Source organism: Boleophthalmus pectinirostris, unplaced genomic scaffold (assembly GCF_026225935.1).
Source record: "Boleophthalmus pectinirostris isolate CB_2022bp ecotype Guang Dong unplaced genomic scaffold, ASM2622593v1 HiC_scaffold_20, whole genome shotgun sequence".
Lineage (NCBI taxonomy): Eukaryota > Metazoa > Chordata > Actinopteri > Gobiiformes > Gobiidae > Boleophthalmus > Boleophthalmus pectinirostris.
In genome coordinates this window covers 19,413,474-19,441,303 of record NW_026571153.1, presented here as the reverse complement: position 1 = coordinate 19,441,303, position 27,830 = coordinate 19,413,474, and the positions used below count along the sequence as shown (strand labels likewise).

Below are 27,830 nucleotides of genomic sequence, written 5' to 3'. Positions count from 1 at the left end.
TTTATCACACCAGTCATGCAATATTTAAATTTCTACTACTTAATGACATTAAACTTGATGGACTCTCAAACAGGAAAGTTATAGTGCACCTTTAAATCAGTAGTGCTAGATTTTTAACTTCTAACTTCTTGTTTACTTCAGTAGATAAAGGACCAGTGGAGATGCAATGCACACTTATAACCACCGTTCAGATTAGAATGTTATTAAAAATTTCATGTTCCGATATTTGTTTGACTTTTAGAAGCAATATCTGATTTTTTGGTCGCTGTGTCATGATATGCATGTAGGTCTGCAATATACACTTCTGACACATGTTGAAATGTTAAGCCATGTTTTGTATAATCTTTTTGTAATTATTTTATTGACTATTTTGTTCCAATATTGCTGGTTCAACTGAATGTTGAAAAGAAAAAGAAATGGGCTACATTTAATGTCCAAATAGGTGACTTATAGATCCTTTTATTGCTGGTTCAATTGCTGTTTCATTGTTTAAAACTTGAGTAATACTAATTGTTCAGGGAGACAAGATCACTCAGTCAACAATGAAATATTCTCATTAATGTTCAATAATGGTCAAATCCACCTTTATTTTGTGATATAGGAATAATGTCAATTGACTTGGGTCACGAAGGTTTGTGACTTTTAATATAATAAGGATCCCCAGAAAAAAGTTTGGGAAACGCTGGTCTAAATAACCCAAGCCTTTCAATTTAATAACACTGCATTTTTGTTCTGTCATCATAGTAAAAAATTATTTTAAAATGTCAACTTATTTGAAGCTTATTTTTACAGTACTACTAAAAAATAAAAAATAAAAAGGTCAGTTGGACGGTTTTCCTATCTTTACTGCCCTCTTCTGGTTGAAGTGAGGAAGACGCTTTTTTGCTTATTCTGAATGAGAACAAATTAATAATTGTTTTCACCTATTTAAAAGCCTTGACCAAATAAAACAGTAACATTACTTGTAGACATAAACCTTTAGAATTTTATTTTATACTGACCTCATCCTAAACAACAGTTAAACATAAAGGAAATAAAATATAGGAAGTTGAACATATTAGCAGAAGAGTGATCTGTTATTGTAATTATGGAGTGTTTGCCCATAAGCTTTATGGGAAGTCTCTGTGAATAGAACGTTATGTCAACAAAGCTCTTGAGATCAATTATTGAGCAACCTGGGTGTAATCTTCTCCATTTAACATAACTTATGCCCCCTCCCCCTTTTTTGACTAAAAAAACGAATAGAATTTTTGCTATATTTGTCATTGCCTATTTCTTATTTGAGTAAATGTTTTTGTTACTCCCACTGTGAGTAACTCTACAAGTGACAACAACTTGATGTTGACGACAGGAAATTATTTAAGCATTTGTGGTTTTGTGCACCACTCCTTCAAATATGGTTTAGTTATTCTAATACTTGAGGTCTATCTTTTATCTAAAGGCACAGTATGTCTTCCTGGAGGTGGAACATGGCCTGCATGATTTGTTTTCACAGAAGTACAAAGTTAAATTCTCTATGGAAATGGATATGATAGGCTACTTATGGCCAACAAAAAACAAACAAAAAGTGCATCATTTCATTTTATTGTGTATTTTAGTCTAATACGTTACTGTGGATTTAACAGTTTTTTAGGTAAGGACCTATTCACTTTAAATCATAAATCAGATTTTTCGCCCAGACAGTTTAGTAAGGCCTATATGCCTAATCAGGCTACTTGGGGTAGTAGCCTACTAAGATTCCACATGTACTTTTTACTTTTAACTTTTTCTAGGAGTACTACTTCGTAGCCTACTTCTACTTGGGTAATCATATTTTGAACAGTACTTTTAATTGTGTAGCCTACCCTATTTCAATATTGTACCACGTCTGGTCTGCTCAGATCACATCTCTTCCCGTGATCTTGAACATGCTTATGGAAGCACAGCACGTGACCTTCACGTGTCCACGCCCCCTGGAGCTCCAGGTGCTTTTATCACTTTGATCTAAACACTGTGTGCTCCTGGGTTTTTGGTTTGGTTTCATACGTGGCTCCTTTTGTCCATCCTGAATAAACGTCCCGTAACATGAGCTTTCTTTAGGCTCACTCAGTAACACAACTCACACAGGGTCCGCCTCGAGATTTGGACGAACCAGTTTTCCTCCTTTCTCAGTTAGAAAGTTTCCAATGCGGGCAGAAAAAGCTCAGTGAAGGGCGAGAGAAAGACCGTGGCACGCATCTGCTTTTTGGAGTTGTTTTTTTTTCCCTATATTTTGAGCTTGTTTTGACTCGACATAAAGGTAAGCCCCATTCATGCTGATTCCGCTAGTTTTGTACTGTACATTCCTGAACTATACTCTTGAACAAAGCAGTGTTTTGTCCTTGGAATAGCTTCACCGCAAACAACGTAAAGTGACGTCCGCTTGTTGATTCGCCGGACTGCGTGTCTATTTTAGAGTATTAAACGTTGATCGGCTGTTTAAAGTAGCTTACTGAGGACGTTTGTTCATTTATGCAAAGATGATCACTATTTGACTAATATATTACAATTCGGCTCTCTTTATTTTATGTAATTACCTTTCATGAAATTGTTTTTTACGATTTAACTTCTACAATCAGATCTATTCTCATCCAAAACAAGTAGTCTGCACGTAAAAGCAATGAGTATGTGTTTTACGTTTGAATAACAGTAATGCAGTTGTAGTTCATGTTCTAGTTTATATTATGTGTGTGTTATTTTACACTCTAGCTCTGTAGAATAGAGTATTATGGTTAGGACATTTTGACTTATGTCCACGTGGGTTGACCCAAATCAGTCACGTGACAACAACACTGATATGCCTGTACGTTTATAGTAGGCTACGTGGAAGATTTTATTTATTTAAATTATCAGATCTTTAAATTTAAAATAAAATGAACTTGCTTTACTTGAAATGTTGAAAGGGAAACCATTTTTCTGTACTACGGAAAGATTTGAGTAGTATGGGTGGAATAAACAACTTGGATGACTTATTATAGATACAGCTAAGTACATAAGTATTTAATTGTATTATGTATTTATTGTTTTTTAACCATATTATACATTTAGAATATTTTTTGTGGATAATTACACTTTAAAGATATTGTGTCTGCATATATATATATTTTTTAGCATTTATTATTTATGTTTTCTTCAGCAATATATTGTATTTCAAAATCTGTTACTGTGAAAACCCTATTCAAATCCATCAGAGGGTCAGTTAATTTTTTGTTTTTAGGATGAACATGTTTAGGAGGGAACGGGCCCCAGCTCGAGCCTCAGCTCAGACCCCAGAGGTTCCTCCTCGGCCCACTCCACAGGTCAGTATTTTTCTATAAGTTTCAAAATATAGATCCATCCAGCACTAAATGTCTGCATCTAATTATTAAGGGATCTTAAAGGTGCATGGAGATGTTATTGCTTTGTCTTTAATGTTTCACGGTATGGTATTAAACCTGTCTATCTTCATGGTGACCAAACCAGACCAAGTTACAGGTCAGCTCTGTGGAGAGGAAGCTCCTCTCACAGTCAGAATGCCTGTTTTCTAGGTATTTCTGAGCATCCTGTAATTGAATAAGGTAAAGCTGTTTAATGTCATAGTGTGGAACATTCCTGGCAGAGCAGTGACATATCCATAGAAACAAGCAGGTTACAGACCCCTAACTAAAAAGTTACACAGTGCACCTTTAAGACTGTTAGGTCAATCAGTAATCGTGATTATTCAGGTCACAATAAGACCAAAATAATTATAATTGTGACAATTTTAGAAGCAAAATTAAGTCATTTTCCTTGAATCTGCATTCCAGAAGTACACCTTTATTTATTTATTTATTCAGAAAGTCTAATTTCATAAACAGGTTAGATAACATAGAGTGACCAAATGACTGTTTCTCCCAGGACATGTCAGTTTTTTGCGTTCTGTCCCAGGCGTCCGAGTTTTTTTTTTTTTTAGTGATGGAAATGTCTGGGTTTTCATTACAGTTCATTGGGGCCATTAAATTGAGCGGCTCTTGTAGCTCTCTGCACTCAGAAGGAGCGATCAGACACAAACAGACAATCAATCTGCAACATGCCGAAACGCAAATGCGCATTTAGCAATGACTTGTACAAGAAATTCTACGTTTTCCATCCCGGTCGGGACAAGTGGGAGGCCATGTGCACAGGTTGCGAGGTGAGAGTAGCTCAGTGTCGAGGCCCCACCCCCCACTCCTGGTAAGGTGTCCGGGTTTTCACAAATGGAACTATGTTCACCCTAGATAACAGGAATTAAATAATACTTTGGTTTCACCATGTTATAATGTTGTTACCTCACCATACCTAGAGTTGTGTTTTGTTTCATTCACACATGTTTGAATAATCCTTTATTATTAGTCTGTCTACATCTCCAAAGCCCAAAATGCTCTGTTCCACCTTGTGATGTCATGTAGTGATAGTTTTGAAGTTAAGAACTACCTTTAACCTTTAGCTCAGTAGAGACTGATAATTCCAAGTCTGAAATTATTCAAATGATTATCATGAAGGTGTATGGAAAACGCAGTGGAGCACTTCCTGTATTACCCCATGGCATCACAAGGTAGAAAAAAGTGTTTCCTGTTTGAAAAAAGAACTCTGCCTAAATATGCAGGATTCGTGTGTGAAACGTGTGAATGAAACAAACCACAACCCCAGATATGTTTGTCATGATGAAACAACATTATAACATAAAATAGAGTAATATGAGCCCTTTAAATCGTGGTGTTGTTTCTCACAGTAATCATAACACTAAAATTTGATAACATTCATGACATTTCCAGTGTGAAAGCTTGCAAAAATGCATGCATGTGAAAACTAGTCTTGTGTCAACAGTTTTTGAGCGCTATGATCAAGTTGATTGGCTGTGAATACCTACTTCTTCCTTTTGTGTTAAAAATCATGTGGCCTATAGCTTTATTTATATATATATATTTTTCTTTTCTGTAGGACCTGGAGAACCCCGTCACCCACAGCATACACAAACAAGACACCGCAACTGAACAGGTGAGTCAGTCAGCTACTAAATGGCAAAGGAAAAATATATATTTTTTGTATTGGACAGAAATTAATTTTGGTCGAAAACGTTCCGCATCTCATCCAAGCTGCTTCTTCAGTTCTGGTCAGATGCTGTTGGACACTGCCTTATATTTGCCTGCAGGGAGGAGCTAACTACACTGAAACTACTCTGAAACCAACACACCTACTTGATTACAGCTTCTGTTTGTTAGCTAGGCCTATTGAACTGCACTGAGTGTGGGGTCATATTAACATATTCATTCAAGCCCATGATGGAGCTTTCACACCTCTGGGCCTGACCTGGCTATCCCTATTCTTTTCTTTGTTTAGGTCTGAGGATGGAGTTGTAAATGGGAGACAGATGATGTCTGAGCCCTCCATTTCTGATCAAAGATGGATTGTTTTCCTAACAAAAATATTCTCTTTAACTCCCCTCTCAAACCAGTTCATTTCTCTGGCTAAGATCTGTACCTCATTATCTTCAAAGGAGTGGCCTGTGGTTTTAAGGTGGAGATGTACAGCAGACATAACAGCCACAGGCCACTAAACACATCAGCGACTAAGTGTATGCCTTAAAAGTCCTATTACAGAAACTTGACTCATTTAAGCCATTTTATAATGATTGTATGTAATAAAACATACCTGGAGTTGTGTTTTGTTTCATTCACACATGTTTGAGTAACCATTTATTATTTGTCTACGTCTCCAAAGCTCAAAATGCTCCATTCCAACTTGTGATGTCATAAATTGATTTCAGGAGTTTACAAGTTGACAACATCCTTTTACCTTTTGTTCAGTAGAGATAGCTAAATCCAGGGCACAAACTATCCTTATGATTCTTGTGAAGGTGTGTGTGCTCCAGGTATATTTGTGATGAGAGAACAACATTATAACATAGATCATAAAATGGCATAATATGGGCCCTTCAACACAGTGCTTTACAATGATTAGATCTTTTTATTTTAATATTTTTGTTTGTTGAAATGTATTTTTCTGTTTTGTTTCTAATACAGACACAGAGGAGTGGAGTGATGGGAGTGATGCAGAAAGTTAACCCATTCAAGTCTTCATCAGCTCAGGTAATTCTGTGGTTTTGGTGTTGTTATTTCACTATTTATACGCAAGTCAATTCCTGTTCCTAATAGGGAATTGGCTCCAAATTCACTCCTATAACTGCTAGCCTCGATGAGCTTCATGTGACTGGAGCCGAACGCTATAGGTGATGTCACACTCTCTTAATCCACTTCTTTGTACAGCTTTTTTCTGACAAGCATTGAAATTAGATTTGCGATTTATGTTTTAATAACAGCATTCGGATCAAAGGTCACATTCAAACACTTCCAGAAGAATTAACAAAAAGATTGAAATATGAACTGACAAACTAATGACATTTCAGGACATGTTTGTGCAGGTCTGAACTTCAGGGTTAGCAGTTTTTATGCAGAGTAAGAAGGATATTTTGTTCTTCTGGGAGGAAATTATGATACTTCTAAAATAGCAGACTTTGAGAGTTGCTAAATGTGTCCAAATTGCGATTTTGATTGTGATTAATTTCAGTATTTACTTTAATATGTTTAATTTTGTTTTAGCCTCCTTCTGGCGTCTGCAAAGCTCCTTCTTCTGAGTCACTGGAAAACTGCACTGGACCCTCAGCACCGGTAAAAACGAATTTATTGAATATGATGGATCAAACTTTAAAGATGTGCTATGGAACTTTACAGGTGGGGTTCAGCTATCTGCTTGTCTCTTTGGATATGTTGTTATTGTGTGGAAAGTTTCACAGTATGGCATTAATAAATTACACAAAGATATAATTCTTACTGTGAGTGGGCTTGCCTTTCCACTGATCTAATCCTTAAATTGTCCCCTGCTTGACTCAGTGTAGACAGACAAGTGTAATGCTTTATTCTGGTACATTCCAATCAAAGCAACATCTACTTTAAGGCAAGCAGGTGACGGACCCTCCACTAGAAAAGATACACAGTGCTACTTTTATTTACTTCAACTATTAATCCTATATAAACCAGTGTAATAGAAAAAATCCAGTTCTTGTATTGTTATCATTGTTTAGGATTGGTGGGGTGGTAAAATATCGTGAGAAGGCTCACTGGGACAGGCCATGTAATAGACTTTGTATGTGGTTTGCATAACATGTTAATCCCAGTGAGGTGGATGCTGACGTGCCTCTAACATGAGTGTGTGCAAAGAGAACAGGGAATACAAACTGAATGTTTGATTTGAAATTTATATGCTTCCAGTCATAAATTTGGACACACCCTCCCATTCAATGTTTTCTTTTTTTTTCTTTTTTATTTGTACTACTTTCGACAGGTATATATAAGAAGACATCAAATATATAAAGGAAGATGTATGGAAGTATGTAGTAAAGAAAAAAAGTATTTTTCGGCAAAGCAAATGGGTGACTACTTTAAGGATTTGAATGTAAAAAATATTTTAAAAAATGAGAGATATTTAACTTTGTTACATAATTCCAGATATCTTACTTACTTACTTAGAAAAAAAAAAGTTAGTGTTTAAACCTTTAACTGATAGTGTAATTCACATAGACAAATTTGACTAGTCATTTAATTAAACAATAATTATTCACATCAAGTAAGTAAAATATTACGTTGCAAGTACCACAAGAGCTAAACCAGGTCTACTCCAGTACTAGGTCTAAAATGGGACTACACTTTATATATTTTTATTCACGTCCTCAAAGTACCCACTTTTTGCTTTGTCAAAAAATATTTAGTTATTAATTTATTTATTTTCTTATTCCGTATATTTCATATCACTCTGTATCCAAAACAATGTAGAAAGTAGTAAAAAAAAAAAAACATTGAATGACAGGGTGTGTCCAAACTTTTGACTGGTATTGTCTCCTTAAATATCTGGGTTCCCAACTAAGTCCAGGACTTGACCAAGATCACGCAAATACCAACAGAAATCAGGCCATAACCGTCACAGCTACTTGCATGGAAAATTTCAAAAGTAAAAAAATAATATAAGGTTCATACCACTCCCAAACATGAAGTGCATTCATGTGGTTTTGGTTGGACAAGTTTAACTGGTTTTTATCTATGTCACTGAGCAGGACTTCACATGACAGAAATGACAGACAGTTACAGGCGGGGCTGCAGGAAGCGAGGGTGCTGGAGGTGCTGCAGCACCCCGTGGTGGCGAGAGGGATATAAAAATTAAAAAAAAAGTATAAAAATATATTGCATAATTTATAAATTCTTTATGAATATTTTGGGACATGATTTTGACACACATAGGCTATTATGTGTATTTAGAGTTTAAAGTAATCATTTTCAGACCTAAACATGCAGGTTTATGGATGATACGTTGTGAGCGTCAGGTTTCCCACTTGCTAGTTTGATAGCTAGCTTGCTTCATTCACACATGTTTGAGTAATCCTGTAGGAGTTGGAGTTAGTAGTAGTAGTAGTAGTAGTAGTAGTAGTGAGTCGTGGTAAGTATTAATTAGTAATTATTATGAATTGCTGTGTTTACAATATATGACTTTTTGCAGAATCCAGGAGGTTTTCGAGGAGTGATGCATAAGGTGAATCCCTTTAAGTCCACGTCACAGTCACAGGTAAAACACTGTACTCTCACAGCTACACACTTTATTACAAACATATCTATACCACAGTATTGGCTGACACAATAATCGATGCGGCCAAAAAAATACATACATACAAATACTACATTGACATTGATATGTACTGTTTTTGAAAGTAAAATGAAAAATACATTTTAGTTATAATTTTTCTTAAATCTTAATTCACTTTTTTTCTAATCTCTGTGAAACTGTTATTTTCAAACCAGCCTCCTTTTAGACTCTTAATAGAGCATATTTTATAAACAAAACTGCAATAAAACTAAAGAAATCAAAGACTAGCAAGTAAGAATTTTTTCCATAAAATTTAACCAAGGGAATTCTGTGTAAATGTATTTTGCAATAATATTGTTATTGCATTGCAACATAGTTGTTTGAATAGCATCTTTATTGTACTGTGCAGCCCTACATTAAAGTGCACAATGGTTTTGTATGGGCCCAGGTCGTCTTCATGTTGTGTTTTTACAGGTTTCTAAAGCTCCGTCCTCTGAGAGTTTGGACCAGGAAAAATCAGTGGACGTCAACCAGGTCAGACCCTTTTCTTTATACATGTGCAACTGTTAAAGCTGCTCTGTGTACTTCTCTGGTGGACGGTCTGCCACCTGCTGGTCTCCATGGAGATGTTCTTGCTTTGTCCCACTGCTTCTTTTTAATATTTTAAAATTTGTCTGAGAGCTTTTAAATATCAGGAACAATTTTACCAAACCACGATCTAATTTTCAACAATTTCTACATTTACAATACATGATGAGAATGGTTATGATCTCATAGTTAAAGCTGTACTATGCAACATTTCTGGTGCAGGGTCCGTCTCCTGCTTGTCTCGATGGAGATGAGATGTATAAGATGTTATTGCTTTACTTACATTGTTCCACACAGCATTTTCATGTAGACAGACAATCAGGCCAAGTTACAGGTCATATTAAGAATTAATGCCAAACTATGGGAGGTCCTAGGCAATGCAAAACATCTCCATGTGTTCAAACAAGTTGCCACCAGAAAAGTTCCACAGTGCACCTTTTAAGATGTATAGCTCCACTTTCGCCACATTATTTTTTTTATGTTTTGATTTCAGAACCCTGGTGCGTTTAAAGGTGTGATTCAGAAAGTCAATCCATTCAAGACGACAACACAGGTACAAACTACACTCAGGAAAATCTTTCTCACATAAGTCAGATATTTTTCTAAAAGTTAATAATTTCAGTTAAAATATTTGAAATATTAACCAATTAATATTTTATGCTGATTATACGTTTAACTTCTTAGGGGAATTTAAAGGTCAAATATTACTCTAAAATGAGGCATGTTAGAATGTAGTTAACTCATTTAAAACATACCTGAAGTTCTTACACAGGTTTGATTTAACCTTTTTATTATTAGTCTGTCTACTTCTCCTGAACTCCAAGTGCTCTTCCACCTTGTGATGTCATGAAGTGGTAGTTTGCAAGTTTTACCTTTTACCTTTAGTTCAGTGGAGATTGGCAATTCCAGTGGTGAAATTAGTTAAGGGATTCTAGTGACTGTTTATGGAGTTTAAAAACACAGTTGAGCACATTGTGTATTGCTTGATGACATTACAAGGTGGAGTGTGAACTTTACCTAAATATGCAGGATGTGTGAATGAAACATAACACAACACCAGGTATGTTTGTAATGAGGAAACAACATTATAATATTGATCAGAAAATATTGTAAAATGAGCTTGAATGAATTTTTAAAATGAGCCAAAAAATAGTTAATGTTGAAATGTATGTTTTTCATGCAACAAGAATACAAAGAATGACATGACAAGTGACAATGTTGAAACTCCAGAGAGTGAGAATGAGCCTCAAACTGCCAAACAGGTAAAAAAAATCTTGTATTATACTGACCTATAAATAAAGTAGAGTTTCTCTGTGAAGTTTTATGTTTTTCTGTTACCGCTGCTGTAGAATCCAGGAGTCATGTCTGGGATGATGCAGAAGGTCAATCCATTCAAGTCCTCCTCACAGGTACGACATGACAACAAGTCTTAGTGGTAGATCATTTGCTTCCCAACCAGAGGGTTCCAGCTCTGACTAGCACATGCAGACATTTCACACTTCAGGACAGAGTGTATGGAGTACTTAATACTGCAAAAACACAAGAAAAATATTCATTATTTTGAAATGGTGACTGTAATAAAACACTAACTTGAAATTGGTGTGTAGTAATCAGTCAGTGAGTGAGAGAAGAAATTAGTTTTGTTGGGACCTTTTTTTTTTTTATTTTTTTTTTTTTTAAAGGGCCCATATGTGTTATAATGTTGTTTCCTCATCACAGACATCCCTGGAGTTGTGTTTTGTTTCATTTGACACATGTTTATCACACAAACCCTGCATATTTAGGCTGAGTTCTCTCTCAAACAACAAACCCTCCACCTTGTGATGCCATGTGGTAATACTCATTGTGCTGCATTGTGTTTTTAAACTCAATACACCTTCACTAGAATCGTTTGGATGATTTCAGACCTAAAATTGCTTATCTCTACTGAACAAAAGGTAAAAGGTAGCCGTTAGCATTAAAACTGCCAATGTAGGACATCACATTTTACGGATTTGGAGCTTCGGAGATGTAGACAGACTAATAATAACTCTCACAAGAGTCTATTTTGAGCAAAACAGAACCTTTTTAAGAGGTTGAAAGAGTTTAGACGTACCAAAAAATACTAAACAGAACAATTAATTAAAATTTTCTATATTTCTCTTTGTCCAGGCACCAAAGAATGATTCAACAGAATCACAAGCGACTAACATTCCTCAAACCAAACAGGTATGTCTAACCTGTACTTTTAGTTTGAATAATTTTTTTTTTTTAATTTAGCACTTTTTTGTAACATCTTAAATATCTTTTGTCTGTAGAATCCACGAGTGTTTTCAGGCATGATTCAGAAAGTCAACCCATTCAAGTCACAGCCAAAGGTACATGTAGTCTTATTCTATGCCAGAAGAGGGCAGTAGTGAGTTAAATTTACACAATTACATTTACTTAACAACCATTTGAAAAAAACGCCTCTTTTCCCCCTGTATGTGTACATATGTGTCTTAAAATGGTGATGTATTTGATAAACCTGTTTTAATGCATTTTATTATGTGTTTTTATCTATTCATTATAGGACCCAAAGCTCGTTCACAGTGACCTCTCGGGCAGTGAAGGAAGCCTAACTGAGAACAACAACCTGCCAGACAAAAAAGTAATTTATGATTTTGATTACAAAAATATAAGAAATAAATGATTAGTCTTACAAAGATTTGACTTTGAATTAATCTATATTATACACTGTATTTTCTTCAATTAAAATTATTTTTGTCACCTAAATACATTTGCATACAAATGTTGTAACCTTTTCTTTATGCATACTCGGTTGACAATTTGACTGGAAAAAAAAAGTATTTAAATGTTATTTGATTCTTAGATTTCCACTGATGAGAATGCAAAGACTCCAGACCTGCCACCTCGACCAGAACAACAGGTACTGTACTTTACCTCATCTTTTAGTACTTTTATTATTGGTGAGTTAAAGCTCAAAAACAGTTCATGTTTTTCCTATGTATTTATGTGCACTCTTTGACTGCCTGAAAATTGATTTTACTGAAATTGTAATATGCCATGTGACCACCAGATGACGCCAAATGACAACAAAGTCTTCTAACTTTTAAAGTAGTTTATACAAGAGTTGTTGTTTTTTGACTAAGTTGCATATTACTACAGAATCAAATTGTGCCAATAGTCTGGGATGACTGTTGTACTTGTAATGGTAATAAATAACAGCACATTATATTTGTAGGCATCTTTTTCACACAATTTCAAGATTAACTGTGATTAAAACATAGCAAGGCAGTACATATAAAATCTTCAAATATATATTTTTTCTATCTCTATGGTAATAGATTTCCATAAATAACCAAAATCCAGTGCTCCCGCCGCGGCCCAATCAGCAAGTATGTGTTTATTTGCTACTCCTAACTACTACTACCAGTACTACTACATTACTGACATGTTACTCACTGTCCACTTTAAACTGCACTTAAACAGTGGATGACTAAAACCAAGTCTGTGAGAACTTATGAGCATTTATTGTTCCATTATGTCTTTCTTTAATGTTATGTAAGTGTCTACTTTATTAGGGGCAACTAAGGTAAAAGGTAGCTGTTAACTTTAAAACTACCACTGCATGACATCACAAGGTGGAACAGAGCATTGTGAGCTTTGGAGATGTAGACAGACTAATAATAAAGGATTGCTCAAACTGTTGTTTGAAACAAAATATAACTATAGGTCTGTTTTTGATGAGGTAACAGCTTTGTAACATGTCCTAAAGCTCAAAAGAGTCAATTTGTGTAATACAGGACCTTTTATTATGCACTACTACTGCACTACTACTACTACTACTACTACTACTACTACTACTACTACTACTACTACTACTATTTAAAAACTACTACATTGACTACTATGATTCAGCACATTTTGCGTTATATTTTTGTTATCAGTCATGCCACTAGGTCGAGCCAGAGATTCCTTTAATATCTCATTTTGGCATTTCCCTTTTCACTCCAGCGTCATTAATAGCTTCCATTGTACTCATAATGCACTCTGAGTGTTCTCTATTGTTTGTGCTTTATTGTAGAACCAGGGGGTATTTAAAGGCATGATGCAGAAGGTCAACCCGTTTAAGTCCTCCTCCTCTCAGGTACAATACAATACAATGCAGCTAATGCATTTATATTTGAGTAAGGATTTGGCGTACTCACAACGTCCATTGTTTGGGTAATTGTGTTAATGACTACCAAACCTCTATTACCACCATGTACATGAAAGCATACACTCAGAGGAAAAAGATTATATACATGTGTATGAATGTATATATTACACAATACACACACATATAGTTTATAAAATATAATTTTAATATAGCTGTTTTAAAGTTTTACTCTTCTGGTGAAAGGTCTGCCATATGGAATCCTAAATAAGCAGGGTTTGTGTCTTAAACATGTGTGGATGATAATGTTATCGCTTTGTCTGGAATGTTACGCAGTGTGGTGTAAAACTAAAACAAAAAAGTATATATTATTATTTTATTTCCTTAAATATTTTCCCAGTCCCCTAAATTATTATGTTATTGTTATGTTCGTTGTCTTCCTTTTAGTTTAATTTAAAACAAATCTGTCCATACATTCATTTGTAAAAAGACACAATGAAATGTGTTTATTTAAAAAAAAAAATTTGTGTTAAATTTATTTATCTCCATGGAGACGAGCATGTTACAGGTTATAGGCCCGAGCAACTTAGGTCCTACTAATATGAATTAAAAGTTTTCAAGATATGTTTTAGTAATGAACAAGATATTTGAATGAATGCAAGATAGTAAGATTTAATGCCATACTGTGGAACTTTCAGGCCTAGTGGTAACATCTCCATTGAGACAAATAAGTAGTTGATTCCCAAACAAAAAAGTTGTATAGAGTTTAAACTGAATGACGCACTTAGATTTTTCTTTTTTTTTTTTTTTACATAGTTAAGCAGTGTTTCTTTGTTTCTTGTCTGGAGATCAAGTTTCTTTTCTCTTTCATTTCATGAGAAGAGCAAACCAGGTGTTCTATTTTGAGAAAGTAAAAAGAAAAGAAACAATCCACACAGCAACTTGTGATTAATAGTGTTCACCAGACTGTGTCCGTGCACCAGGTTCAGACTGACCACATGTCCTTATTTACCCACGGCTGAATTAGTGTTATCACGACACGAACATTTCAAACATTTCGATACTAAGAAATAGACTTGATACTCAATACTGATGCAGACACCACAGTGATCATAAAACGCACTTTATTTAGAATAGAAAGTGTTTTTCAAGGCAAGTTTATTTGTAAAGCTCATTCCCATACACAAAGTAATTCGAAGTGCTTTACAGATTAAGAAAGATACTCAAATCATTCAAATAAATAATCATCAAACCATTCACATTAAAAGTATCAATATTGGCAATGGAAATGAAAACTCTGGATAGGTGCAACAACACTGAAGACCTATTTAAGGCTTCTTATATTATATATTTACTTGATTAGCTGTTTCAGTTAGCTGCATATGGGCAAAAATCTACCTTTTTGAATAGTCTCAAACAGTCTGAAACCCATGATTACTACATTAAACTGTGTTCATTTGTGATTTCACCACTATTTCACAGGTGCCCAGTGAGTGTCAAACTGATTCTGCTCCAAAACGACTGTCTGCAAAAACACAGGTACTTTACATGAATACTCTCCATGAATAGGTAATACACAATGACATTTTTAATCAAATTTAAACATTTTAAACTGAATCTAATTGCACTTGGGTTTTTTTTAGGCTGCTCAGGGTCTCGAAAGCTCCTCCTCTTCAAGTTGTGAAAGTTTAAATGACGAGACGATTCAACCTCACGTAAGACATCTTTTTATTTTTATTTATGCAACTGCCTTCATTTGTAAATTAAAGTTTTCATGACAACTTTGTGAAAATCCAACACATATTTGAAGAGTTCTACTGTAAAAACTCATCTCTGTTTGTCAAAAAGTATTTATGTAGTGTATTTTTTCTTTCCATCTTCAAATATTATCAGTGCTAGTGATGATTAATGGATTTTAACAAGGAAGGATGAATCATATTTTGATAGCAGTAAAATGCATTTGGCTTTTGAAAACATTACTGTAAAAAGGGTGAAACATGACTTTTTAAACTAACACAAATGATGCTTATCTGATTTTGCGAATAATTTTGTTTTGTTTGTTTTTTTGTGATTTTACTCTCTCTTGTTGCTAATGTCTGTGCGTGTTTTAATGCTGCAAAAGGACTTATCAGATTGAAAGGTAATGGCGCAAATGTGGCAGTACAAAGATAATCAGAAAAATTTATGGCACGAACGAAAATATTCTCAGCCAACAAACAAGTAACAAAAACAAAAATCTCCATGAGGGCATCTGGAACTTTCTGAACAACAGGTTTTGCTTTGCTTCCAGTCAGAAAGATATCATAAAATGTCAAGTGCATATGACAGGTTTTCATGTGTGTGTGGTGGTTTAGTTACAGGTGGGAAATATTGATTATAGTTTTACACCAATTATTACAGGACGCAGCTCTAAAACAGGAATCCCTCCACCTATGTCAATATACTAAATTCCAAAATACAAAGACACAGACATTTTTGACAGGTGCTTTGTTGTTTAAAGTGTCATTTTATGCTATACAATTTTTTGATTTCAGTTTATTTTAGAGTGAACTTAAAGGTGCAATGGCGCAGCTTTTCTGGTGGAGGGATTTGTCACCTTCTTGTCTTCATGGAGATACTGTTGCTTTGTCTAGAATGTTCCACGGCAAAGATTAAACCCATCTATCTCTAACTATAAGCGACATTACAGATCAGATCTGTGGAGACGCAACCGTATTCACAGGGAGATATTTAGTTTTTTGAGCAAATTTTAAATGTCCAAGAGAACATTATATTCAAGACATATCTTAAAAGTTGTAATTTCTCAAATGTAGTGATGTTTAACAACTGGGATACAAGAAAATACATGACAAATGTACCTTTTAAATTTGTTAAGGACCATGAATCTCATTAATTTAAGAAAAGAAAAAAAGCTACAGTGTCTAACTTATTGGAGGGGGGCACGTCAGCTGTATGGTTATGGAAATAAAAAGTTAATGGATGGAGATACATAGATTCCAAGTTTTGTGCCAAAACTGAGCATAGAACAATATTTCCATGGAAACAAACAGGTCACGGTCATCACTCGTTCCAAATGCACTGATATGAAAACTGTAGATTTACATGGTTTTATAACATGGCTTGTATCACTGATGAACTTTGTTGTGCTTCTATAGTCCATTTGGTACACAGATGCAGTCAGCACCGAGGTTCAACCAGAGCAGCCAAGAAAGAAGAGGACTATGGTGAGTACTGTTACAAAGTGCTATAACATTTCTTTACTTTAGTCAGTCATAAATAAATAAATAAATAAATCTTCTTTTTCCTTCTCCAGACGTTCCGCCTAAAGAGGATACTGCCCACTGGTTTGTTTGGCTCAGGAGCACAGGTAATTCTTATAGTTAGTGCTATATTCTACTCAACAAATTTTTTCAGCTTTTAATTGTTATATTTCACAATGGTCCATAAGTAAAAGAGAATTCAGTTCGGTCAACTGGACAAAACTTAACAGAATTCAATTTTCTGGTCTTGTTTTGCTGTTGGTGTTTTAAAATTAATTAAAGATAAGTTCAAAAATGATTTCTGATAGTGAAAGTGTTTACCTTGGACTTAATACAGTCTACTATGATGGTTTTGTAAGTATGTCGCCATCTTCTTTTCTATCTCCTTTTCAATCAATCAAAAAATAAATCAATCAATCCATTTTAACTTGTAACATCTACTTATCAAACTGTTATATTCTAAAGCTACTTGAGATGATTTTGATGCAGCCAGATAAAGGTGGGGTTAAGGCTTTTGGAGAATTACAAAAGTATTATTCATAAAAATCCCAAATTGCTAGTTATGGCATTTTGATTTAATAGCCCCTTTAAACTTTTTGATGAATTGTTTTTTCAATTTCAAACAAAATAACAAATAAGCATGCGATTTTGAGTCTGTATAGTCCAGATAATGATTTAGGATAAGGAAAATGGTCAACGCATATTTCAGTAGTAGTTGATTAATCATTATTTAATTTTAATATGTGGCTGTTTCAGTGTTTGTCCGAATGTGTAAAGTTTTTATTTTGACTCATTTCAGAATTCTGCTGCATCAGAAGTACAGGCCCAGACACAGGTTTGTACAATTGAGTGGTTCTAAAAATATATTTCACATGGAGGACAGGGGCCTATATAAATCTATGGGTAAAAATAAATAAGTACATTAAATAAAAACAAAAAAAATGTATATATATAAATGTTGAACTATATGTATTTTTTGCTGGAAAAAAACAGACTTGTTGATTCCAGTGACGATGCTGACAATGACAGCTTTTTGACAGACTAATGCTTCCTCATTGTAATAAATAGCTCGTGTTACTGATAAGTTTTAATTTGATGTGGATAGGTCCAAGTAATTACAGAGATATTTACCATAAAATAGGTCAACAAATTTGCAATCTGACATTTAAACAACAAATATTCTACCACAGAATTCTTAGCCACTCACTTCCCCATTTTAAAAGGTCCTATATTACACAAAATGCCATATTATAATGTTATTGTGTTTTGTTATGTGTGAATGAAATGAAACAAAACAAAACAACAAAACATGTTTGAGTAATACTTTATTATTAGGCTGATTTATATTTCCAAAGCTCAAAATGCTCTGTTCCACCTTGTGATGTCATGATGCGGTAGTTTTGAAATTAACAGGTGCTTTTTACTTTTAGTTGAGTAGTTATTGGCAATTCCAGGGCTCAGATTTTACAAGTGATTCTAGTGAAGGTGTATTGAGTTTACAACACAGTGGAGCACTTCCTGTATTAACACATGACGAAGAGAAGAACTCAATACGCCTAAATAGAAATATGTAGAATTTGTGTTAAACATGTGTGAACGAAACAAACCAAAACTCCATGTATGTTTTTGATGAGGAAACGACATTCTAACATACATCACAAATAGTGTAATATGGGCCTCTTCTAGGTAAAGGTTCCTCAGGATGTTTTAAAGTCACCCAGACAAAACCTGTTCAGAAGCTGTTAAAAACTGGTTAAAAAAGACATTTAAAGACTAGTTGTATTGAAAAAAAAACGTTTCCAGTGCATCTGAGGGTGAATCTGAAATGGAACAGTTCACATGCTAACCGCTTTGCACATTCATTATTTCCAAGTATGTCGACAAAAAGTACATAGATAAACAACTGAGTCAGTCATGTGAGGTAATCATTTGACCCAAGAACAAATTTCAGAAGAACACAGTGGCAGAGTGGTTAGGATTCAAAATGAGAGGTCATGTACTTTATTCTTTTCCCCTTTGTTTGGGCAAAATATGTCTTGAAAGTACAGCTATATTATATAAACAGCTCTTGAGATCAAAATATGTCCACTGTGTACTGTCTGGAGTTTTATTTTTCCATTAATCAGGAAATGCGAGTCAGCATGCAACTTGTTGTTTGCTTTAATCTCACGGGAAAACGCCACACTGGTCTCGGAAAGTTATGATAAACTCATCACGGTGAGTAATTATGATGCTCAGAAGTTGTCTTCCTCTTTTTTAAGACAATTCAGGTACAGCGCCTTTACTGTGATGAGCAGTTACACCGAGCGGGGTCTGGAGGAAAGACCACTTTAATTCCTGTACATGAGCATTCAGTTCTATTCAAGTTAATTTATGTAACACATTAAAGAACAAACAAATTTGAGCTTACCAAAGTATAACACACAAGCAAAAAAATACAGTACAGTACAAGCCAAATAACACTATATATAGGAAAAGTACTATAAAATAACAAGTTGAGGCTACTCCTCCAGGTAGTACTCCTGGCCATGATCCTAGGTCAGATCTAAAGCTGCTCCCTCCTGCTGATGGGATACTTTAATATCCTTTGATAATTGCAAAGGATATTAAAGTATCCTTTCAGCAGGAGGGAGCAGCAAATACAGAACATTTTCACACAAATAGTCACACAAATGAGAAAAACTACATTATCTAAAGGATCGGTGCAAGAAACACAAATGTTCAGATGACTTCATATTGTCAACATGTAACTTTTGTCATTTGTAGACTTACTCACAGTGGGAAGAGTAACCACTTTTACTCAAGAGTATTGTTACACTGACAAAATAAGTTACTCAAGTAGGAGTAAAAGTATGCTGCTAGAAATGTACTTTGAAAAGTACAATGTATTTTGTTAATCAAGTAAATACCAAGTACCACCCTCGTTTATAATAAGTTTAGTTCGTAATCCGTAGTTTGTTTTTTTTAAACCAGACTGCGCCCACATGTCCGATTATCTTAGAAATCTCAAATTCTTTTCCGTGCCGTAAACGCGGAGATATTTGGCACAGTTTCATTTTGGCAACAGGTCAAGCTCGTCTTGTGGCCTCAGACTGTTCTATTTTTAAACCTATCATGTGCTTCAGATAGCTACAGGAATATATGGCCTATTATTGAATTGTTTAAATAGTTTGGGGTTTCCTGGTTGGATTTGCAATCTCTGATTCTGGCAAAGTAATTTTTTTTCCTGTAATTGTTTATATTTAGTAAGTATGGGATAGTGCATATTAATTAACATGTTCAGATAGTACATCATGTAATTGTTCCAGAGTTGGCAGGTCGATGACATGACGGCTCAGTGGAATACTGTCAGAAAATAATACACAAACAGTGTAGAATTAAACAGTATCAATCTCCAGTAACCTCCAGCTGACTGTGGATTAGATCACCTTGGTCAGAAAAATCAGTGCTCGAGACTTTGTCAAAGTTTTACGTGCGCACGGGGTCAACGTGTGAGCCTTCACACTCCAACCGCTTACTATGGCTGGATTGAGCAGTCTCCCCCCGTATGACCTCGGCACAACCCTTTTATTAAAAACACATACATAGTTACACAACTTTGCGACAGTTTCCACTTCCCCCCACCACCATCTCCCGCCTCATATCTCACTTTCTTAGAACACAGGTTCAAGGACTTTCAGTTCCCCGTACATCTGCACCTAGACTGTTACAGTGACCTTTTGCACTTCTCTGTTTGCACAGACGGTGATATACAATGCAGACATAGCACAACATAATTTCATGGTTTCAAAACACTTTAACACATATAGGTAATGCAGAAGTTTCCATTGCTAGCTTATGTACATTTTAATAACTTTATTGCAACTTAAGCATTTCTCTAACAAATACAAAATGCAGTCATCTTAGTCAAATGAGAGAACCCACTATAAACACACACGGTACACAAATGAAAGACAATAGACAAAAAAAAAAAATCACAATCTCTCAACAAGACAGAGACTTATTAAAATGTTTAAACACATACAGATTAGTCCATTTTATGCTCACATGTCTGATTGTCAAGTTCAGTGTTTCTTCCAGTTACCAGGACACTGTGTTTTTCCCTTGCCTGGAAATCCAGAATGATTTCTCTTTGTATGTGTTGAGTCTGGAATTTTCTAGGTAAGGCAAAAAGTGTGAGGCTACATTAGTGTTGCAAATTATGCTTTTGCTCCTTTTGCTTCTGTGAATCATAAATTTAATCTTCACTAACTTCTCCTTTTTGCTGTTGACCCATAGAAATCCTTATATTATATTTATATAGCTAAATATAATGATTAGTTTACAAATACAAATTTTGGTTGACTGAGACACCATCAACCAATAAACGACTAAACGACTTAAGGCCTACAGCCCTAAAATAAAGTAAAATAAAGGCAAGACGTTTTCTCAATATTACCATCGTGACTATTTTTGCTACCACTATGTCTTACTGCTCTTACTACTACTATTACAATGATTACTATGGCTACTACTTACTATTCTCTACTACTACTTCTTTTCTATTTTCATTCGTTTTCCGACCATCACAGCTACAGAATTGCTACATAACTGAAGTAACACTGATATCAAGTAGGGTACATGTTTTTATACCTCGTTGAGCTCACATTATAAACTGTATACTTCTAAATTTGTATACTTGTAACACAAAAATTTGATATTGTGACATCTCTGCCATATAGAATAAGAACTGGCTACATTAGTGTTCTCTGAGACGATCCTTTGAGTTCATTGCTTTCACTGGCTTTACATGTTTAAACCAGTCTGTCCAGTGTCTTCTCTGGCCTTATACAACCTCATGTTTTATGTGAAAGGTCTCATTTGAAATAGTTGTTGATCTCAGATATGGGAAATGCTTTGCCTTCCTTATTCTGGTCTTCATCTGTGGCACGTAGTCATACATGTCTGAAATGAAGTGATTAGAACACTGGATTAGATTTGTAACTGGGATAACTAAGGGTTCACACATGTTCTAGTCCAGTTTGAGTTCAGGGTGTAGTTCCATCTTAGTCGTGCAAATGTGAACGCATCCTAAACTTGGTATCAAACTAGGTGCACTATGTAACTGGTTTATGGTGTTGAATCCACCATTTAATCTCTGATGTCTTCACGGAGATGTTATTGCTTTGCCTGATATATTCAGCAATATGATTCTTGTGCTTTTTTTTCTTTGGACTGTATGGTTTGTGAACTTCCTGGTTTACCAATATGCCACATTTTTTGGTTAAGATTCAAATTTTAAAGGTGCATTGTGTAACTTTTCTGGTGTAGGGACTGTCAATTGCTTTTCTCCCTGGAGATGTTATTGCTTTGTCTGGAATGTTTCACAGTCTGGCATTAAACTTTTCTATCTTCATATACAGTGTTGGGAAGGTTACTTTAAAAATGTAATCCCCTACAGATTACAGATTACATATCCCAAAATGTAGTTTGTAATGTAATCCATTAAATTACTTAAAGTGAGTAACGTAATCTGATTACTCTGGATTACTTGATATTGTCATGCCTTTTAAAACGACATGAATGTATTGACCACATCCTAAAAATTCTTGTTTGTTCTCTTCAAATTGTCTGTTGAGCTCAAGTCTCCATGAATAAGACACTGTTTACTGTAGAGAAGCAAAGACCAGAATCTTAACATAAGGTGTTTTGTTTTGTCTGCTAAAAGAGAATAAAAAGTCCAATCTTTTAAAAATATTATTGATAGAGAAATTATTTTTATATGAGATTACCTTAAATTATGTCCAACCTACTGTTAGGTATCATATTGTTTTGACCTGGTTTTAGTCCTGGTTTAGTCCTGATTTTAGACCTGGTTTAGTCCCAGTTTAGTCCTGATTTTAGACCTGGTTTAGTCCTGGTTTAGTTCTGGTTTAGACATGGACTGGGTTAGTCCTGGTTTAAGTCTTGGTGTTAGTTTTGGTTTAGAGGCTCACAGGAGGAAGCGCGGTCTACGCAGCGTACGCGAGAAAACACGTTCCACACGCGGCGCACGGGAGGATGACGGTGGTCCGCGCGTTCTCAGGTTGATGACGATGACGAAGGTGTGTGTTTGTGTGTGTTTGTGTGTGTGTCCCCTCATGTGGCAGGTCATTATAGGACAGTAGTCCAGTTATCATGGGTCTATGCAGTTTGTTTTCACCAGTGCCAGTAGCTCCGGTTTGACATTTAACTTGTAGGCGATGTTATATTTGTAATTTTTTTTATATTTCATGTCGGGAGAAGAATTTCCAAGACACCAATGCGTTTTTACCTGTGCACTGCTGCCTCTGTTCTACTGGCTCTTCGACCTCGTCCATTGTGTGACTGATGCCGCCAACGTTAACATGATGTTTACGTCGCTCTTATTGCGCGCGTTCTGTTTGGGTTTCCGGCAATGAGTGGAATTACCAAAATAAAAAATAAATAAATAAATGGGATGTAGCACAAAATGTGAAAACGGGAAAATACTGCCTTGTAATCCACTTATTTCAGCAAAGTAACTGTAATGCAATTACCACTCATTGAAACAGTAACTGTAACTGAATACAGTTACTCATAATTTGTACTCTAATTACATAACGGCGGTACATGTAATCCGTTACTACCCAACACTGTTCATGGAGTCCACACCAGACCAAGTTACAGGTCACATCTGTGGAGAGGCATCCCTGCTCACAGTCAGAATGAGTGTTTTTCTAGCTATTTTAAGCAATAAAACCACCGTACCAGAAAAGTAACACAGTGTACCTTTAAGTATACTTTTTAAGTAAATTAATGTTTAGAGCATTTTAACTGTAAAGTGTTTTTCCATTTCAGGAGGCAGTGCAGATTGAGACTCTGGAGTTTGCAGATGTCAACAGTGAAGAAACAGCCCTAGATCCTCTGGATGTAGGTTTAAAAAAAAAGAAAAGAAAGTTTACTTCTTGTTTACTGCTTTATACATTAGTGACAACACCAAATATATGAGGCAAGAAATGTGGAAATATCCAGCCAAGACAAAACATATTCAAATAATGCAACTTAATATTTGTTTATATATTAAGTTTTCAATGTATCCATCCCTTGCTTTATGGACAGCGCTACAAACCATTTGCCTTCTGTCAATGATCTTTATGATGAAGTCTCCTAAAATGGTTTTCACTTCACAGCTGTGCCATGTCACACTTGAGAAATGCCAGGGTTCAAAGCAAAGGGTGGATATTTTTAAAAGCCTAGGGATATAATGTCTGAAAGAACCAGACAAAGTAGAAATGAATCATTATTCTCATTATTTTATAGAATTCCAGGATTATCAAATCTGTAACATGTACAATGAGAATGGTGTAATGTTTTTTTGGTTGCCTTATCTGTCTTTAATTCTGTCTTTAATTCTGTCTTTGATTCCAGGATGAAGATGGGCTCCTGTCCTGGTGGAACACAGTGGAGGGTAGGTCACATTTGAAATCATGAAATATTTTTAAACAGACATTTGGAGCTAATGATTTGTCGTTTTTAGGTTGGAATGAGTGGAACGAGTCGAAACAAGATGCAGAGGCTGAAGAGTAAGTGACTATATGACACCTGTAGGTTTGGTTTGCGATCTCCTCTTGCTTGGTACAGTCAGTCAAATATATTCGTTAATCTGTTAAACAGAATTAAAAGTAGAAACTTGTGTTACATTAATGAGGGCCCATGGGTGGAGGGCAGCATTTCCAGATACAGAAAAATCTTAAACAAGTTTTGAGTTATTATTCATTTTTCATTTGCTACATTGCATATTTGTCCATTGATAGATTTAATGTCTTCAGTATGAATCTACAATGTAAATAATCATGAAAATAAAGAGGAAACATAAATTGTGTTTAAACTTTTAACTGGTAGTGTGTATCTTACTTTATGCTGGTGTTTTCTCACAGTGTGGTGGAACAAGCGGCTGATCGTGTGTTCATGGCTGCTCGCCTCTTCGTGCGTCTCTTTAACAAACGCGGTGGCTCTCTGCAACAGAAGATCCTGGAGCTCCTGTCTATGGCCGATGCTGCTGACAGTTTCCATAAGAAGACTGTGACGGCGAGCGTGGGTGGGGGTGTGGCCAGTGTGGCGGGTTCAATCACAACCATCACTGGGCTCATCCTGGCTCCCTTCACCGCCGGGACCTCGCTCATAGTGACCGCCGTGGGGATCGGAGTGGCCACAGCGGGGGGGATTGCTTCAGCTTCAGCCAATATCACAGACACAGTCCACTCCAAAACTGACCGCAAGAAAGTGGAGAAGATGATCCAGGACTATCAGGATGAGATCAAGGACATCAAGGAGTGCTTGGACTTTGTACAGGTAAAGACACAACGGTTATGTTTAAAAGTAAGGTAAAAGTCAAATAAATAAACCATTTCTGTTCTTATAAAAGAAAAGCCTGGGAAAGGTAGTAGCCAACACAATCAAATACATATTTTTCATCTCAAACACTTACACAAAGATTTGTATTTCTAATTTTCTAGAATTCCTTATCTTATACCTGGAAACACAGCAAGGGAATCAAATGTTGACTTTGCTGTTAACCATTGTAATGTTTGTTTTTATTCTTGATTACAAAAACTTGATTGGCAACTTGGTTGTTTTCATTTGAGATACAGTCAAGAAGCAGAATGAGCCTTACAGTTTCACATTTGGGTTGTCTTATTTTAACTCTCACTACCTATGAGGCCTGTCCATGTACTGAGGATGAGAAAGATATGTATGTGTCTTCTATATGCAGCTTAACGTTTTGCTCAGACTGCACCTGGTCCAGCTGCGGTGTTCTGCGGTGCTTTCATACAAATGAAACAAAAATTGACGTCTGCTCCCACTGGACACCACAATTTTGTAAAGCGAAAGTCAGCATTACAACGTTGTTTTAGATCAATGTTACTATTTTAAATGTTCAAATTACAGTATAATATAATGATCCATGGGTGTCATAGATTCTAAGTATACAGTAGACAAAAGCACAGTACGTCTTTAACATTTGCTGTGGGCTTATCCGACCCACAGGAGGGTATGGAGACCCTGGAGGAGTGGAATTTCGAACAATATGCCGAGGCTATCTCCAAGAAACACCTGAACCAAAATGTGAAGCATGTGATGAAGGAGGGCGGGCGCGCAGGCAAAGCTCTGGTCATCAACACCGAGAGCCTCATCAACACCGTGCAGGTAGTTTTTAAAAATATGGTTAGAGCACAGCCATGTCGGAGGATTGAGTTATGTCATTGTTTCCTTAAGCAACACATTTCACCCACCCTTGTTTTTTTCACTGTGCAGGTTCTAAGCGTAGCAGGAGGAGCCGCTAAAGCTGCCCAGGTGATGAGCGTCACCACTGGGGTCATGTCCGGACTCTTCCTCGCTCTGGACGTCTTCTTCTTAGCCAAAGACTCAATTGAGCTCAAGCAAGGAGCCAAGACGGACTTCGCCGTCAAAATCCGAGAAGTGTGCAAAGACCTCCAAAGTGGACTACTGGAGCTGAACCGGATCAAAGAAGACTTACAGAAGACTATGGATGGGATTGAGGTGGAGATAGAGGAGGAAGAGGATGAAGAGTTGTTAAAATCAGATCTGAAAAAACTTATCGAACTTGAAGAATGAAGCCAAAAAACAAAACAAGATATGACCTAAGTTTTTTTTTTTTTTGTAGAAAACACTGAAGAAACTTTTAGCATCTAGCACTTTTAGATATTTGATCACTGACTTTTTATTAGCTTCTTTTAAATATTTATTGTAATGAATAAAGATGAAGTTATTTTATTTAGTAATACTATTTAAATGTCATTATTATAGATAGTGTCTACAGTAAAGCTTTATTTCTTCAAGTATTGATTGTATTTCTTTCAAACGAGGAAGAAAATGGCCAAAACATGAGAGTGAGATTTCCATTCAATTAACATGACTCTTTTTATTTGACCCAAAGCACTCACAAGTCGACACCTGCAGGGGAGTAAATGCAAAACCAACTATTCATGCAGACAAAGGTACCACGAAGCAACGTACAGTATGTATTTAAAGATAGCTCAAAATCTTCAACTTTTGCTTTCTGCTGTTGTCCTGTATATAGTAAATCCATATTTACACAGGGGTTAATACAAAATCTATTCAGCAAACTATTCATGCAGCAAAATGTACCAGGGAACAATGTATTTAGATTATCCATTATATTGCCGACTAACGCTCTCACTCACCAACTTTTCCTTTCTGCTATTGTCCCGTATAAATCCTTGGAGTCTAAATAAAATGAGTCGACTAATACATTTTGTTAGGCTAAGACACAGTAGACTGATTAACAGGCTACAACTAAAGTAGTGTAGTCTCAGTACAGTTTAATGTAGTAAGTTTAAACATGTTATATTGTGTAATTAAATATTGATACTGGAAGCTGTGTCCTTATTGAATGAGGAAGGCAATATTTATATAGCACATTTTCACTGTAACGTTTCCACAGTGCTGCACAGAAAAACAAACACAAAATAAAATAAATAACATGGACATGGACATGAATCAGATAACAGAAAGAGCTACACGACTCTAATCCGGGTATCCTTCGTTCATTCGTTTTTCAAAATAAATAAATAAATTCAAAAATAAGAAAATGAAAAGAAAAAAAAAAATGTCTTCACTATTCAGTTTTTGATTTTTTGTTTAAATGAACAATGAAAAAAAAACTGATAACAGCCGTTTCCTGTTTACGTGAGTTAAACTGTGATGCCTGACTGAACCAGGACTGAACCAGGACTAAGTGTTTTCAGTCGCGGTCTGGTTCCGGTCTGGTCCCAGTTCAGTCTGGCATTTCAGTTTAAGTCACATAAACAGGAAACGGCCGTTATCCATTTATCCATCCATTTTTTTCATAATTCATTTAAACACAAAATCGAGAAAAAAAAAAAAAAAAACTAAAACAAATCATTATCTGTTTTTTCATTTTGGTTTTGGAGACAAATAAAGAAGAAAACAGTTGTTTTATTTGTTTTCTTATTTTTGGCTTTATATTGAAAAATGAATGAACGAATGATACACGGATTGACTCTTGCCTCTTCTGAGCTGTTTAAAAACAGGATTCCCTTGTCATAATTCCTTTTATCTGCTGTACAAATCCAGCCAGTTTTAACCACATAACTAGGACTTCCATTTTTGACCTTTACAGGCTTGACAAGACACTTTATAGCACTGTGCTGACG

The 27,830-nt window shown here is 35.6% G+C and overlaps 1 protein-coding gene across 2 annotated transcripts; it reads left to right on the top strand.

The window, feature by feature from the left end:
• The first annotated feature begins 2,006 nt into the window (after positions 1–2,006).
• apold1b (apolipoprotein L domain containing 1b) lies at positions 2,007–26,471 on the top strand. Of its 2 annotated transcripts, XM_055156418.1 has the most exons (27): positions 2,007–2,278; positions 3,236–3,317; positions 4,957–5,013; positions 6,039–6,104; positions 6,615–6,683; positions 8,563–8,628; positions 9,121–9,180; positions 9,728–9,787; positions 10,422–10,496; positions 10,584–10,643; positions 11,386–11,442; positions 11,532–11,591; positions 11,786–11,863; positions 12,086–12,142; positions 12,561–12,611; positions 13,301–13,363; positions 14,855–14,911; positions 15,016–15,087; positions 16,528–16,596; positions 16,686–16,739; positions 17,432–17,467; positions 23,470–23,541; positions 24,040–24,079; positions 24,149–24,194; positions 24,549–24,963; positions 25,660–25,818; positions 25,927–26,471. In XM_055156418.1, the coding sequence occupies exons 2-27, from the start codon at positions 3,237–3,239 to the stop codon at positions 26,245–26,247; spliced, it is 2,301 nt and encodes a 766-aa protein (XP_055012393.1). In that variant the 5' UTR covers positions 2,007–2,278; position 3,236; the 3' UTR covers positions 26,248–26,471. The 2 variants fall into 2 exon arrangements, with proteins under 2 accessions (XP_055012393.1, XP_020780557.2); XM_020924898.2 differs by lacking the exon at positions 12,561–12,611.
• The last annotated feature ends 1,359 nt before the right edge of the window (positions 26,472–27,830 follow it).

Bases quoted from the DNA above. Each gene is read 5' to 3' on its own strand.
- apold1b (XM_055156418.1), top strand. From the start codon at position 3,237: ATGAACATGTTTAGGAGGGAACGGGCCCCAGCTCGAGCCTCAGCTCAG. The intron at 6,684-8,562 runs GTAAAAACGAAT...GACTTTTTGCAG, and splicing joins GCACTGGACCCTCAGCACCG to AATCCAGGAGGTTTTCGAGG. The intron at 16,597-16,685 runs GTGAGTACTGTT...TTCCTTCTCCAG, and splicing joins CAAGAAAGAAGAGGACTATG to ACGTTCCGCCTAAAGAGGAT.